Source organism: Dermacentor albipictus, chromosome 5 (genome assembly GCF_038994185.2).
Source record: "Dermacentor albipictus isolate Rhodes 1998 colony chromosome 5, USDA_Dalb.pri_finalv2, whole genome shotgun sequence".
Classification (NCBI taxonomy): Eukaryota; Metazoa; Arthropoda; class Arachnida; order Ixodida; family Ixodidae; genus Dermacentor; species Dermacentor albipictus.
Window position 1 is genome coordinate 141061752 of NC_091825.1, and position 16632 is coordinate 141078383.

A 16632-nucleotide genomic window follows, 5' to 3' on the forward strand; every position below is an offset into this window, starting at 1 on the left:
ATATGGCGAAACAAACAAACAAACAAACAAACAAACAAACAAACAAACAAACAAACAAACAAACAAACAAACAAACAAACAAACAAACAAACAAAGGTTTGATTACTATAGGCGAGAAAATGGAAGCCAAACTTCCCTTTCTGGGATTTCATGCTATAACCTCGCAGTCGTACGATACGTATGTGTAACTTCGCGGATTTAAAGGTATAGCAGTCAGACCTCGTTATAAGGAAGCCAAACCCCACACGAAAACACCCTCATAGATCCAATATTTGTTATAAGCATATATTAGTTATATGCTGATACTGGAAAGAAACACGTTAGATTTATTTCGGTATATCAAAATTTCGTTTTCTCGTTATATTTGCGTTCGTTATCTCCAGATACTTGGGCTGTTATTGCGCAAGAAAGGTTTCCCAAACTTGCTAGCTAAGTTAGGGCTCTGGTTCACGTAGAACTCAACGTAGTACTTTTTTCTTTACGGATGAACAATCTATCGGACCAGAGTAGACGCTACCTAAATAGATTACGTCACGGCGAACTAGTGCGAGAACTTATAGGTGACGTTGCCAGTCCGGCTTTCATTCTTGCATTTTTTCCGGCTTACCAAGCTTCCTCCCACGGCAGGAGGGGCCGCTTTGCCACTGCGGAAAGGTAATTAGCTAATACAGTCTGATTTAATATTCCTCTTTAGCCGTCCCTTTTACTCTCTTTCCACTTTTTTTCACCCCCTCCCCTCCCTCCCCACCGCGAAAAGTAACAAACAAGAAGTGTTCCTCAGGCCGACCTCGCTGCCTTTTCTTCCAATACTTTAGGGCGGAAAATGAGGCAGCGTGAAAGTTGCCAGCTCGGGTATGGGGAAAGCGCTTAAGGAAGAAGCGGAGAAGGAAGGCAAGGGCGGGGGGGGGGGGGTCTGGCACTACGGAAGCGCGTAGGCACGCGCCCAGCGAAGGAAGCAGTCAGTGGTACGCACCAGGATTATCCTAATTGAGGCATTAAGGCGTGCTGCTGGGTCCACCGCGGAGACAAAAGAGGGAAACCGAAAAAGAAAAAAACAAAGGATCAGCGGCCCGTGGTGGCGGAGAAAATCCTCCTCGGCTTCTATTAATCAGCTGCCTTCGCGCACCGTTGGACAACGTCCTCCGAGGTCCCTTCGAAGCCCCTCGCCAACATGCAGGGCGATGGGTTCTCGCGCGCAGCTGATCCTTCTCTCTCTCTCTCTCTCTCTCTCCGTCTCGTTTTTCTCTATCGGTTTTTGCCGAGTAGTAGCAAAGGCTCCGGTAGTTGAAAGAGGAAAAGGCGTTGTCCCTGTCTGTCGCACAGAGGGCGCCTCAGCCTTGCCAGGACTGGTGCCAAGGCGGCTCAGCTTTTTCTTTGTTTTTGTTTTTTTGAGTGAGAGCTGCGTTCAAAAGTTAGGCATTCGGTGCGCACGGAAACCACGCTGGAAGCGCCAAAAAAGAGAGGGCGAAGATCGCACTGCCCTTTTCAGCGTTTACGGCGCTGTCCCACACCCTTGCCAACCGAGCACAGCGGCCAACAACAATGCTTTGTTCCCTAACACGTAAAAGTAGCGAACGCCCTGCTTTGCAGGTTTGTACGGATATGCAGGCGCTCCTTCCGGGTGGGCAACTTTTCTTACTTTTTGTTCCTTTTTTGTCGATGCCGTCGCCAATGGTGCCGAAACTGCTTCAAAGGAAAACACGCAAGCGTAGCGGAAAGCGGTGTTTTCTTTGAGCTTGAGAAAACAGCATAACACCGACCACAGCCAGGCGGCGGTGCTTATGGTTGTTGGCGCCCTTCGCTTGGCGTTTCAATCCGAAAAACAGCGCCCACGTAGAACACAAGAAAAAAAATACGAGTAGATAGTGTTCTCTCCACCCTTTTCGTAGCGTTCGCCCACTGCTTGGCGGTTCTCGTCAAAGGAAGTGTACGCGCAGCTGGCGCATTCATGAGACGCAGGTTTCGTTTGATCGCTCGCGCGCAAGAGATGCATCGCGTCCCTCATATGCCGACCGCATATATGCGTAGTTTGATGAGTGTCTAACCTGGATACAGGCAAAAAGTGTACTCCATGCGGGCTTTTTTCGTCCTCCGTAGAGACACTACACGGTATAGGGAACCCTGTTGTACGGTACCGACTAGTATGAAAAGGAACACCTGTTTTGCATTCAACTCAGTCGACTGTCGTTCGTTTTTGCTATTAAATTATTCAGGAAAGGTTAGGTTATTAGAAGGAGAGCGCACATATTAGCGAGTGGGGTCTCTGATCGAAGTTCGGTTGTAATTGCAGCAGCAGCCACAGCAGAAGTAAAAAAAAAAGAAATAGAGAGAGAGCGAGAGAGAGAGAAAACCATAACTAAAAATAAAGTAATAAAAACAATAACAAAAAATTTGATTTTTTTTTCGCAGTAGCTTCAGTGTTCATTAGCAATTCTTTTTCATATTGACTCAAACTTTACTTCTGTTGTACCGGCTTGGCCTCGCATCTTATTCACATATGCTCGCAATATGTTCCATGCATATTGTACCGTTTCGAGCAAAAGTTTGGAAACCACGGCATAAGTAAAAAAAAACATTATTCTATTAGAAATCGCCAATATGAAGTACCTTGAATATATTGCATTGGTCGAACACGCGTACATAGGCTGTAACCACTTGATTTCAACCGGCATACCCAAAATTCGAAGAAGAAGAAGAAGAAGAAGAAGAAGAAGAAGAAGAAGAAGAAGAAGAAGAACAGCAACAACAACAAAATTGCGGTTTCATTGGTCTCGAAATTTTTGCTCGCGATTGTGCGTAGTAAGGCTACCGGTAAGAAAATAAATAAATAATAGTAAACAATTAAAAAGGATATCTGAATAAAGTAATATTTGTTCACGCCAAGTGGGAGTAGCGCAGCCCATTAAGTCGCGGAGAGGGGCGGTGACGAGATAGAAAAGACGCCGCGATCGAAAGGAGAACCCCGCAAGCTCGCCAGGTATAGAGACGCAGTCCAGAGGCTCTCCCGGTAGACCTGGAGGGCCAGCACTGAACGTCCTTTCCCCAAGGTAGCATAGCGCGACCGTGTTTCCTATGACGATCTCGGCGGGCCTCCACGGGCTTCGATCGAGCACCGGAATGTCTGTACGTATAGGCGAGGCTGAGCGCATCGTCCACCCCTCCTTCCTCTCCACACGGGGATCGCGGAAGAATCGGGGGAACAATCGAAAGCGGCCAGGCCTGCGTCCGAACAAGGGTCATTTTAGTCCTCGTTACACTGTGGCCATTAGATGACGAATAGTGTTACCCTACGCACATGGCTTTCCTGAAAGCACAGGATGCGACCGACGAAAAAGAAAGAGGATAATTACGGCACACCTGATCTGTGTTGGTCAGCGAGCCGCCTTAGCTAGAGCCGGCCTCTACCGCTGCTCTAATTTGTGTACGAACACACGGCATCGTCGATGACAGTGCCTCTTGAAGGCACAGTGAATAGTGAGACTGAAACAGGTTAGACTAGCGAAGTACGCCTTGGTAGCTGTAGTTGCATTTATTGCTGCAAAAAAGATTGGTTACATATAGTATTGGGGAGAAAACGAATTCCGAATGTACAATAGTGATCGAGGTAAATCCGGCGACGAAGCGTAGAGCGATCCATCGAAGAGGAAGTAGAAAGAGAGGACCACAATGTAGGTTTATTCATAAAGCATTAACCATGCTTTATGAACAGACGACACCGCAACCGCAGCGCTTGTGGTGTCGTCTTCTTGTCTCGTGTCCTGTCTACGTTTTGCGCTGTACGTAACGTACATCCTGTACACCAGGATGTACGTTACGACTGGAGCAGATATTACATTCATTCATGCAAAATACCTGGTCATAAAAATAAATATTTCAAATACCGATTTAATCCTCCTTGCGTTATATCGTCCACCATATGTAACAGTGCGAGGCAATTCTTGGCGGAGCTCGATGAAATACCGGGGCAAATGGGGTTCAGCTGTGCAGTTATGCTTAGCCGGAGGTTTGAACATAAATACGGTATGCGTCACGTCAACTGATGTATGCGATTACTTATCTGTTTTGTCTTGTTACGGTTTGGAATCCATCGTAAGTCACCCGTCTAGAGAAGAGTGCTTGCATAACCGAATAGTAAGCGTTCTGCATAGACCACATTGCTGTGCGCGCATCTGACTATTCCTTGGCTGCTTGCGTCATAAGTCAGAGGTTAGCCGACCACTATTATGTAGCCTGCCGCCTTTTGAAGCCTTCTCTAACTGAAGAACACGACCCAGCTGGGAATACAGAAATAAATAAAATGGGAATTCAAATCAGTAATACAAAAATGTATGACCAGCGCATCTCCAATTTCGACTGGTCTTTGCTGATTGATGACAGTGCTGCCGATAAAGTATACGAAAAGTTCTGCAATCAACTTAAGCACTTTGAGCGACTAAGCTTACACTTACTGTAATAAAGAAGTGCAGAAATAATTTTAGCTGGCTTAATGCTGATATTATGCGCGCCATATCGTTTAGAGATTCACTCTGGAAGCGCTGCAGACATGCTTCTAAAATGATGGATTAAAAGCTTAATGTAAAATGGCAAAAAACAGGGTAGTCAGGCTTTTGCGAACAGCGGAAAGACCGTATTTTTGAATAAATTCAACCAATCAAGCAAAAGTCCCGCGGAAACATGTTCATTAATAAGTAAGCTTAGGAGAGAAAGCAACGAGCTTTCTAATCTCAATGACTCATTTGCGGATGACAAAACAGTGGTTGTGTTAATGCATTCAACCGTTTCTTTTCGCGTGCTTCTGAAAACGCTTTATCGCAACAGGGAAATCATTGTACGTTGCAGGAATCTGTGTCGGCGTCCGCTTTTTTTTTTTTGCCTAGCTTATCAACGCTTGACTTAAAAAGGATTATTTTTAGTTTTCGGCAAAATAAATCACCAGGAATAGATGGCATGTCAGCAGGCACACTGCCAAGAAACTTCGATGTGCTTTCAAACATCTTGCTTTTTGTAATTATTGGCTCTTTAGGAACCGCAATAATTCCTGAGACTCCGAAAACGGCTACCGTTAAACTGCTGCACAAAGGAGGCGGGAAAGATAATGTTGAAAATTATAGACCAATCTCAATTTTGTCGGTACTTTCCCAGATATTCGAAAAGTTCCTGTACGAATGCGTGAAATCTTTTAAAACTAAGTTTTCGATTTTGTCGTCCAGGCAGTCTGGTTTTTTGGCGAATCGAGATACCACAGCCATATTAGAAGAATCCTCAGATGAAACAAACTCCGTATTTTAAAACAACTTATTCATCTGTGCGCTATTTCTAGAGGCCTTTTATAGAGTGAAGCATAACATTCTACTGGCGAAACTAATTTTGATGGGATTCACAAGACCATTTCACAACATATTGCGAAACTACTTTGTGGTAGGTCGCAGATAGTTATGGCCGACAAGGATACCGTCAGTAACAAACAATGGCTTACAGCCGGTGTTCCTCAGGGATCCGTATTATCACCCCTATTGTTTAATGTATTCATAAACGATCTTTCTCTAGTAATTTATAAAGGTACGATCTATTAATATGCAGACGACACGGTAATTTTTACAAAGCATTTAAATTATGAAAAGGATGTGGGCACCCTACAAAATACAATATGTAGTGTAATGCGCTAGTTTTTGAAAAAATTGTATTAACGTAAAAATCAATAAGACAGAGTGAACATGTTTTAGAAAACCCTTAAAGACCACAGCAATAAACATCCCACTATACTTGCATGATCGGCACTGTGTTTCGTGTACATGTGTCCCTGTTGCGTATGTAAACCGTGTGCAATATCTCGGTTTATTATTATTTCTTTTTGGATAGCAGCATGTCGTGGCAGAGTCATCTGGCCCTCCTGTGTGGTAAACTTAGGAGTTTCGGTTGGATGCTTTTTAATATAAAAGGTTTCATACCCTTATCTGTAAAGAAAACTGTAATGCATGCTCTCGCGTACATCATATTACGATACGGAATCACTGCCTTCGCTTTCTGGGCACTGCGATGACAAGCGCGAATTGACAGTTTATTAAGAAATATATCGAAAAGTGTTGCGTATGGCTGTGGCCAGGTGTCAGATGAGGATTTGCTTACGGCACGGAGTTTTTATTCATTTCAGTCTTCAGTCAAGCGAACTGTGGTTCTTCGTAATTTTTGGAATGACCAATTCAGAGAGAAATATGTAGCCCCGCGTTTTTTTAGAGGATACGAGCGTTTCAAGATTCCTCGTTCAATAACTAGGTATGGTGAGGCACGACCATGTGTCTTCGCTCTGAAGATTCTTAATGAACTGCTGACGAAGTGTTTTTCAGTTCAGTCAAAAAACGATTTTAAGAAATTGTTGTCTTCCATTTGAATTTCCTATTGCTCTGTTGTGTGGATATTTGTTTATTTAATCTAATTTGGTTACTTTCACCTGTATGTAAGTGTGAAAAATGTCCACTTTCCGTAGGAATAACATGTATACCTCTTATTTTTAATTTTCTTCGATTGCACAATGTTTTGTCGGCACTACGGTAGCGCCTGTAAGTACATACGCTGAACTTATCGCTCTTGTCGACGCTTCCGGGCCTTGTCACACAAGCCATGCAGACTTCGACAGGCCTGCCTACCATCTATTTCTTCTAGTGGCGCAAAATACAGATTATTATTATTATTATTATTATTATTATTATTATTATTATTTTCTTGCTACCGTCCGATTCATGGCGCATCTCCGGTAGTTCCTTGAGCCATGTCAGCCAGGACCAGCGAACCAACCGACCGAGCTTTAGCAGTTTTTCCGCAACGCCGAAGCATCTCTTAAGTGGTTCCCTCACAGATTACAAAAGTTTCTAAATTATCAGAGAAACATACGTCACCACCGGTACATGTTTGAATCGCCATGTTTCTTTGGAGTGGCACGCCGGAACTAGCTGGAACTGCTTGGAAAATGCTTATGAAAAGCACAGCTTCTGCGTTGGCAGTACTTTGACTTTGATATGTGTAATCGTAAAATTAAGTCCGACAGCCACATTCACTAACTATTCACGTTAAAGCGGAGCTACGGCCGAGTTTACGCGCACCACCCGAAACAAGCGAACTGCTTTCGTCTGGTTACACTACAGCCAGAAGCACTTACAACGATTGCATGCCGAAAACAAAATTCGCGCGGACCTGGAAGCCGTCGGTTACTTCAGCTAACTAGTTGCTACATCGGCGAGTGTTTGCCGTCACTGGAAAGGCGTGGGCCGAGTTCTCGTCAGCTGCGCTGCCTATCACAAAGGATAAAAGTCAAACGTGGTTAGAAGTATAGCTATCAAACGAGACAACTTTTGTGGGGAGACTTTACGTTTGCCTGCGTGCGTCCGTAAGTGGGCGTCGGAACTAGACTATCCAGGGCTTGAAGGCCACGGCTTCTGATTAATTTTCTGCGCATTCACGCGGCGTGGAGGCGCTGAGGTATGGACACGCGGGTCTCGCACTTCTGGTGCTTCTAGCTGGCCGTTGCAGAAGTGTAACCTGCTAATCATGCAATGTAATGCGTGGTAATGTAATCATGGTCATACAATGCGCCAATTAGATAACAGTTAGGCCATTAGGGTTACAGAATGGATGCCAAGAGAAGGGAAACGCAGTTGAGGACGGCCGAAGACTAGGCGGAGCGATGAAATTACGAAATTCGCGGGCGCTAGTTGGAATCGGTTAGCGTATATATAGGACAGGCGTAATCGGAGATCGCAGGGAGAGGCCTTCGTCCTACAGTGGACATAGAACAGACTGATTATGATGATGATGATGATGATGTTGATGATGATCCTGCTAATCTAGCTCAACTTCAGAGTCTTTAGCTTCTCGAACTGTGTCGAATCACGTATTTCCCAAGGGCATATAGTCCGACGCTCGAGCCTACCTATAGCGTGCGCCGCATGCTTTGTCCACGGTTTTCTTTCTACACGACCTTAAGCACGTCCAAGACCCGATCCTGCGCCATTTCCTTGGGCTGAAGTGGCTACCGCGCCGGAAGGATAAAGTTCTCGTTTGGAAGCGTCGATACCGCTACAGCATGCGAGACTCACCTGGAGAGATGCTCGAGGCGCCCATCTCAAGGAGCTTGGCGCTGCGGTCGGCGGAGCTGCTCGTTCGTCGCGGCGGCGTCCGGCCCGTCGTCTCCTGGGCAGTTTCCGAATGGTTCAGCATCAGCATCGGCACGCACTCCTCCCCATTGCCTGCGCGACAGCACAGCCGAGGAGACGAGCTCACGTTGGCGCTCGCACGAGCCGACCGACATTGCACCACTGGATTAGCGAAGAAAGCTTTAACAGCCTCCCGAGATGCGAGGGGAAAAAAAAGCTAGCGACACGAAATTACAGGCGTGATCGTGCGTGTCCGCACCTGAAAACGTTATCAATGCAAAGTACTTTATGTATGCTGTATCTGATGATGCCTGTATCTTGATTCAGCTTGTATACTCCAGCAGGGTATACGCGACAATATTAAGCTGACGTACGAGCTGATACGGTGCATTTAATCTGCTATCCCAGACTCTTCACTCTCCAAATGACCGTCTTGATGCCCGCACCGAATGTAGCTCAGGGACCGCGCCTTGAGCTATACGACATGCATTTGACCACGGATTAATGCAAAATGGGCGTGCCGTGCTAAGAATGCTCTTTTGACATTTTCAGCGAGGCACTTGTCTCACCGAGATACCTTTAATCTTGTGTATGTTGTATGTGTATGTAATTGTGTGTATGTCGTATGCGTCTGTCGTACGGGTCCTGCGTGCATCATTTCTTTAGTCATCCCGTTCACCTGGATGCCAGGTGCGCCTCAGGACAAACCACACCAGTTTAAATTAGAGAACGTCTTTCGTCCTTTCGGGTCCGAGTATATGAGCTTCAACTCGAAATTCTACATCCACTTTCATCACTCTATACATGATCATGATGATGATCATTTAGTGGCAATCCCTTTCAAGCTTACAAAATTTCGCCTAGCCTGCTTCAAATAATCAGGTATGCTATACGTGCTTTTTTATTCTAGTGTTCGTTTATGCCTACCCTTAAGCGTTTTTTCTCTTCCTCAGAGCTTTTCTACCTACCTTCTACCGCTACCTATGCCTGTAACGGATTAGGTCACATCAATCTTATCCCTGCTTTTAATGCGTAAGCATTCTTTGGCGAGCTCCCCAGCCCTGTCACGTGAAAAGTGTAATACCTTTCGTCTGCACGAAAATTCGTAATTTGCACAGTTACGACATTTAATTGTTATGATAGTGTAAATGCAGATGATTGGTAGCTTTTAAGCGATAAGGAATAATTTAACATAAAACAATAAAATAAAAACAGAATACCTATAGAGATACATAGGGCTCCTACGAAAATGCACGGCGAAGCTTACAGTAGGCGTAGGCCAAATGAAATTTGTGGGTAGGCCAACTGGAAATGTGGGACGGGTTAACTTAAAATTTGGGGGTGGGCCAACTTGAAATTCGGCCATAGGCCAAGTTAAATTGCAGGGGGGGGGGCGACATTAAATTTGAGCGCGACGAACTTAAATTTGGGTGTGGGCTGACTTGAGATTTTGGGGTGGTCCAATGTCCAATTGAACGCTGCCGAACGTCCTTCGAGGGCAGTCTGAAGGAGCAGCCGTGTGGCGTCGCGAAGCATGCACACACCAGTCAGGTGACAGAACATCGCCAATTCATGATTCTTGTTTACTTTTAAGATAAGGACGGCGCGAGAGACGGGGACAAACGAAGAAAAACACGCACAGCGCTGTGTGTCTCTTTTGTCCCTGTCTCTCGCGCTGGTCTTATTTTAACATGGACTACCAACATGGCCAAATCTCCACCCCCCATATCTTGTTTACTTGTGAGTTGTGCAGAAAGGCCTTTTTTTCATGATTATGCACTAAACAATAAACTTCCACCTCTGTGTATAATAAATAAATAAATAAATAAATAAATAAATAGTCGGTGGGTAGACGTGTTGAACATTCTTTGGGTTGCAGCGCAGGATATGCAGGGGCACAAAATTGTAAAAAGCACACACACACACACATCCCGGCCAGTGCACAATAAATCCTCAGTTGTTACTCAGCGTACGTTGTGTGCATTTCTATGTTCTCGTGTCCCTGGCCTGTCATGCGCGGCAGCGCAAAAAGTAATGGTGTACTTATTGCTCGCGGGGGAAATTATTTAGAACCACATTCGCGGAACACAAAGTAATGCTGTTCGTATTTCATGTCTGCAGTGTCGCCCTGGCCGTAAACAACGATCTAAGCAAGAAAAAAGAAAAGCAAATAGCGGCAACCTTTTCAGCTATAGTTGTTCAAATTGGGAACGGAAGAGGCGCGGGCTGAGACGTCTCATTCTTTCTGAGTGGTGTGCGTGCGTGTGCGTGAGTAAACTGCCGAAAATATTGCCGTGTCTGTCGTAGCTTGGACTAAGTGTAGCAAGGGCAGAGTCGTTTTTCGGGTCGTCGCTTTGAAGCAGCCCGAGGCCTCCCTGTCGTCCTGCGCTTCATGCGAGACGGTCGGGCGACCAAGTGTGGATACAAAGAAAATGTATCGTGCATATCTAACGCATATGTTGCAACTTATGCGAAGCGAGGCCTGTTTATTTTTTATTTTTTTTGGAAAGCGGGGTAATTCGATGCTATGCAACTAAAGGCGATGCGTGTTGTGACCGTGCTTAAACTTTCATCCTATGCAAATGTGCAACCACGTGCGATGTCCACGTTTACGCGCCGCGCAGGTCACAACTTCAATCTCGCGCAATGTTTGTGTGTACGGACTACCCCGTTGACAAGCTATACCGAAACGCAAACATCGGATCTGGCAGACGCACACTGGGAGACGTCGACGCCGCAATGTCACGTGGTCCAAGGCGACATACGAGGTTTATCAGCTCTTCGCTTTCAAGCAGACCGCAGCGTACAGTCGTCTTCCGCTTTACGCGAGATGTGCGGACGAAGAAGTGCATAGATACTAAAGAAAAAGAGAAGAAGAAATCATGTAAGGAAAAACCTCCTTGACGCGACTGTTTGCGCGAAACTCAGTCCGCGTAAACCGGGCCGCGGGGAAGACACACACCCGCCGCGCTGTATTCCCAACACTTGGGCACGTTCGGTGCAGGCAGAGCGGGTGCATGTACCGGAGATCGATGCGTGTTCGAAGCAGGAGCGGCCACGCGGCGGTCGCCTGAAGAGAGACCCGCCACGCGCTGCGTTGTTGGCCGGGCGAGTGCGGCCCGTATAACAAGTAGACACGGGTTCCCTGGGAATTCGCGCACTTGGCCCGCGGGTTGTGCGAATAGAGAGAAATGTAAGTTTCCGATCGACGAGTTGCCGTACGCGCGGGTACGTTAGAAAACAAACAAACAGAACAACCTAACAGTGCGCGGGAAGATGAAATTGGAAACAGCACGAGGGAGGTGCTCTCGCCGTCCTTCCTTGCGTTCGTTGGTGTCCTTCGTGCCGTGTTTTCTCAATTTCGAAAGAAATGTGCCCGCCCGGGTGTGTATCGCGGTCGAATCGCTTCCGGCATTTTCCTTTCTTTATTGTTCGTCATATCTGCCTTTCTTTTCTTTCTTATAATGTAGTTGCTTATTTTCCTTTGTGGGAGCCGGAAGTGCATTGAATCGTTGTGCAACGAAAAGAAATAAGGGTTGCAAATGTGTTCTCAATCGACGTGTTTTCTCGTTTTCCGAATAATAAATAAACGCTAAGACAAGCATGAAAAGGAGGTGCCGGACGCGAGAGTCTGCGCTCAGTTTCTTTAAGCTTATGTCGACAGGGCTCTTCTCAAGGTGAGTTCCCGCATAAACATAAGATTTTCTCTCAAGATAGCGGTCGGAGCATCCTAGCTATAATGCCGATTTTCGTAGCTGGCACACTATTCATCAGCGGCATGTTTACACATAGCAACGCTCATAGCCAGTGCACATAGGCTGACAAACGCGGAGACGAGACTCAAGACGCCCGTGCGTGTTTGTACGAATGAATGAATGAATGAATGAATGAATGAATGAATGAATGAATGAATGAATGAATGAATGAATGAATGAATGAATGAATGAATGCTTTATTCGATCCAGTTAATTAGAGAATGGACCCCAGAAAAAAGCTACAAAAAAGTAGCTTGAGGTTCTTAAGATGCAGTGCGAGGCGTGGAAGTGAGACATGCGCACAGCAAAACTGGGAGCTGGGTGATTTGGTATAGGCTTGCATACTGCAATCTCAGCATGGTCCAGATCTTAAAGCAGTATAACAAAGGAACACACAGCAGTGCCTGCTGTGTGTTCCTTTGTTATACTGCTTTAAGATCTTTAAGATCACCACCAAATTTATGAACACACAGTGCCTGCTGTGTGTTCATAAATTTCATAAATTTCATAAATTAGTCATGGACCTCTTTGGCCGCAGCTCCTCCCCCCTCTCCCCTACCTAAAAGAACGTGATAAAGAAGCCTAATGTAATCGCAACCAGCATGCACACGCTTGAACACAAACAAACAAACAAACAAACAAACAAACAAACAAACAAACAAACAAACAAACAAACAAACAAACAAACAAACAAACAAACAAATGAACCGTAACCTTTGACAACGACAAAAGCTACACTAAAGCCGCGGATACTGTGCAGCCCTGGTCTGTCAGTGTCTGCGCAGAAAGTAACAATCCGCACTGAATGTTGGACAGCCGAAGTATGCATCTGGCCTGGTAGGGCCCGGTGTTTTCGTACCACCATTTATCTCACCAAGATTTAGTTTCTCAAAGTCTACTCAGCGCGAGGAGCTCGACTGTCGGCCGTCTCCCATCCAGCGAGAGTCCTGATCGGGTAGTGCGCGCTATGAAAAGCCGATTGATGGACAGCGATGGAGGAGAAAAGAAAAAGAAAGATAAAATGACTTGGCATGTATGCGGATCACATTCGCGGAAGAAGTAATGCGGCGTGGAATGGAAGAAGCGTCAAGAGCATTTAAATAATACGTCCTCTCTCAACCTTTCCCTCTCTCGGAAAGAAAGGCAAAGAAAGAAAGAAAGAAAGAAAGAAAGGAGGAAAGGAAGAAAGAAAGAAAGAAAGGAGGAAAGAAAGGAGGAAAGAAAGAAGACGTTGCACTACTGTGTTGCTTTTTTAAAGACTAAATGGAGGTGGCAGGGTTCTGTCTGCCCACCACTTAGGCGTCCATAGAAGTGCATCGATGACACTCGCCTCGCACCAGGGACTGTTGGCATTATGTAGCGGTGCAAGTGACAGCTGACAAAAATAACGCCAGCAAGATGACGACGGGCAAAGGCCACGACGACTAGACAGCTAGAATTTTGCTGCGGCAGCAACAATGGCAGTAAACCACAGCGCTATAGCCTGCCTCGTCGGCAGCGTGAGGAAAGAAAAAGAAAGAAGGGAAAATAAGCATTTGTGATAGAGTGGGAAAAGAGGGAGAGGAAAAGGGGGAGAAGAGAAACGCGCTTTATCGAAGCAGAAATATTTTGGGAAGGCTTAACCAAACCTTACTACTTCCTTACCTTTATTATTTTCTTTCTTCTTTTTCATCCAGTTCGTGCGCAAACTGCCTGTTCAGTTCGAAGCTGTATAATTGTTAGTCGTTACTAGCAAAGCACCTTGTGATGTTTATTTTGCGCAACCGGTGAATATTGCTTTTGACTACGCTCTTTCATTGATCAGGCAACAAAAAAGAAGTCGGTGCTTTTGCCAGAAGCCACTGTTTCTGCTAATATTCTCGTCAGTGAGTAAATAAAGAGATTTCCTCTTAATATGAAACATTCTTTCCTTCATACAACGTACAGTGTGGTATAGGTAGATATGTTCAATGCACGCCGTGTTTCAGACCTCATGAATAAACAAATGTTTAGCGTCCGATTGTGGCATTGAACAAGGATCCCCCAGAACAAAAGACCAATGTTTTACCTCGCCTCACGCAAAACGTGTTGGTTCACGTGGTAACGCTTCGCAGAACTTTAAGCGATGCCAGACAGCCAGCTACCTGCAAAATATGCTTCGCATAACATAGATTCGCACTGTGCGTGGAATCTGCATGCCATTATTATTTTTTAATTTTCAAACAGTACGGTCACAGGGTTCCTCGTAACAGTTGTTCTATAAAGGGAAACAATAACCGAGAAATTTCGGTGCATACACTGAAGTGAGGCACTGAATGCGGGTAAACGCGCAAGACACATCAATATCTGGTAGTTGCACGCACATGTTGACATGTCCGAGTAGGACTGCTCGCGTAGCTCACGTAAGAGCAAAGTAAACTTTGAAGCAGAGTGCAGTTACTCGACTGCGTACGTGACCGTTCTTAATGTCTTTCGTTTTCTTGTGCCTGTGTTCTCGGCACATACGTCATGCCTGCTACTCCATACTGTGGATACAAAAGCAATTATTCGCGACCGGAAACTAAAGAGCAATATAATACCAAACCAATTATTCAATTTTTCGAACCTATATCTTAATTCGTTTGGTGGAATCAGCCATGGTAGCTCTGTGGCTGTGCCGTTTTGCCGCTGAGAACGAGGTCGCTAGTTCGATTCCCACCTACTGCGACCGCATGCACGATCGCTTTGAGTATCGACCTCGTTGGAATAGGAACGGTAAAGTTCCCTAAATTCACGTTGAATGAACCTTAGGTGGTCAGAGTTGATCCGGAGCTACCTGGTTCGGCGCTTCTCGCGACCCCTGTGTTTTCTTAGGATGGCAAGCCCAATTGCGTACTACAGACTGATGTCAAAGAAACGCCGCGTTTATTTACCTGTAGGTAGATCCACCTATCCGAAACGTTGGCTAGCTTTTCTGATGCACATATGCCTGTTTAACTTCTATTGCCACAGTGTGCTACTCCAACTGTCGGCCCCCTTTCTGATATTGTATCTCCACTTACTTAACTGTTTGTCCTGCGCAGCATTCGGTGGATACCCGCGGTGTCTCATTAGAGCCGAATACCACTAGCAGGCATTAAGAGGCAGAGCAGAGAAGCATATGCTTCCCATGGGTATATCCTTTGCCCTCTGTGGCAAACCGCCGCGACTTCAACAGAATAAAGTAACTTAGTTCCCTAGGACTGATCTCTGTGAGAAGTTTGGCTCTTTGGCATGAAAAAGAGAAAAAGAACCACGCAAACCGCAGAGCACAAACGAACACGCCAACAACATTGACTCGGCTTAGCGAGCCAAGTCTGGCGCAGTTTCGTCTACGAGAAAGTAAAAGTTCGCAGACCAATAGGAGCCAGTGCTTTTAGTGCATAAACACTGCAAGACTGCAGAGGTCCCGTGAGCCGTGAGGTTATATTTAGGGGCATGCTTCTGTTTACTCCCGAGGCAGAGTACGTAAGGTGAAAGAAAAGATCAAAATAAAACAAAAAAAAGCATTAACTCACTCTCATGAAAGAAAGAATCGATGTAAGAATGATATGTAGAACGAGAAAAATAGAAAGAAAGAAGAAAGAAAAGAGTCGGCAAACAGTTTTTCAACGAAATCTATTTCCGCTCGCGACTACGTACGAAGCGCCGCTAGAACGGCGACAAATTTCCGCAGGAAATACACGACGACGAAAAAGAAAAAAAAAAGAGAAAAGAAAAGGAAATCTCAACTAGGAAAGGCGGATGGAACGCTCGCACGACGTACGAACCCGTTGCCTCATTCTCTCCATCTTTTTTAATTAAGCGAGTCTGAGTTTACTGCCAGCTTGCGTGCAGCAACGCGCAAGCATCCTTAGGCACGGATCTCGTTGGTGAATAAATTTGCTCTCTATGCAAATACGTGTGCACTGGGGGCTCTCAAGGGCGAACTCGTTTCTTTTTTGTTATTTTGCACAAATATATCACTTCTTTCTTTCGTCACCTTTTTCGCTTTCTCGCTTCGCCGGTATGTTTACTAAAGACATTACGCGACGTTCGGGCTTACATATAACTGAACGCACCTCGGCGAAGAAGCGATGTGGCGCCGCTGTTGCCGCGCTGTTGCCGAGCTACAAAACATAGCTTTAGGCTTGTGCTGTTGTTTAAAGATCGCGGAGCGTAGGCGACGAAATTTCAATGTCGGAAGAACTACGAAACTATGGCGATGTATCGACGTGCAGGAAGAGGAAAGGGAGGTGGAACAGAATGGAAGTAGTAGTAGTAGTAGTAGTAGTAGTAGTAGTAGTAGTAGTAGTAGTAGTAGTAGTAGTAGTAGTAGTAGAAGAAGAAGAAGAAGAAGTAGAAGAAAAGGAGAGGAAGAAGAGGAAGAAGAAGAAGGAGAAGAAGAAAGAGAAGAAGGAGAAGAAGAAGGAGAGGAAGAAGAAGAAGAAGAAGGAGAAGAAGGAGAAGAAGAAGAAGAAGAAGGAGATGAAGAAGGAGAGGAAGAAGAAGAAGAAGAAGAAGGAGGAGGAGGAGAAGAAGAAGGAGAAGAAGAAGAAGAGGAAGAAGAAGAAGAAGGAGGAGGAGAAGAAGCAGCAGCAGCAGCAGAAGAAGAAGAAGAAGAAGAAGAAGAAGAAGAAGAAGAAGGAGAAGAAGAAGAAGAAGAAGAAGAAGAAGAAGAAGAAGAAGAAGAAGAAGAAGAAGAAGAAGAAGAAGAAGAAGAAGAAGAAGAAGAACGCCAGTTCAGAATAGTC

General features: G+C 45.4%; 1 protein-coding gene and 1 long non-coding RNA gene across 8 annotated transcripts in view; one reads left to right on the top strand and one right to left on the bottom strand.

Annotated features, from left to right (window-relative positions):
* The window catches only part of LOC135908352 (uncharacterized), a 140567-nt gene that overhangs the window by 41633 nt on the left and 82302 nt on the right, over nt 1-16632 (top strand). The gene's annotated exons all lie outside the window — the stretch shown is intronic.
* LOC135908350 (potassium voltage-gated channel protein Shaw-like) overlaps nt 1-16632 on the bottom strand; it is a 244196-nt gene that overhangs the window by 25194 nt on the left and 202370 nt on the right. For 5 of the 6 annotated variants that reach the window (XM_065440108.1, XM_070539025.1, XM_070539024.1 and 2 more), the window contains one exon: nt 8091-8240. In XM_065440108.1, the coding sequence (XP_065296180.1) occupies nt 8091-8240 (150 nt within the window). Of the gene's footprint in view, nt 1-2916; nt 3220-8090; nt 8241-16632 lie in introns of those variants that run through there. The other variant, XM_065440111.2, reaches the window with a different exon arrangement.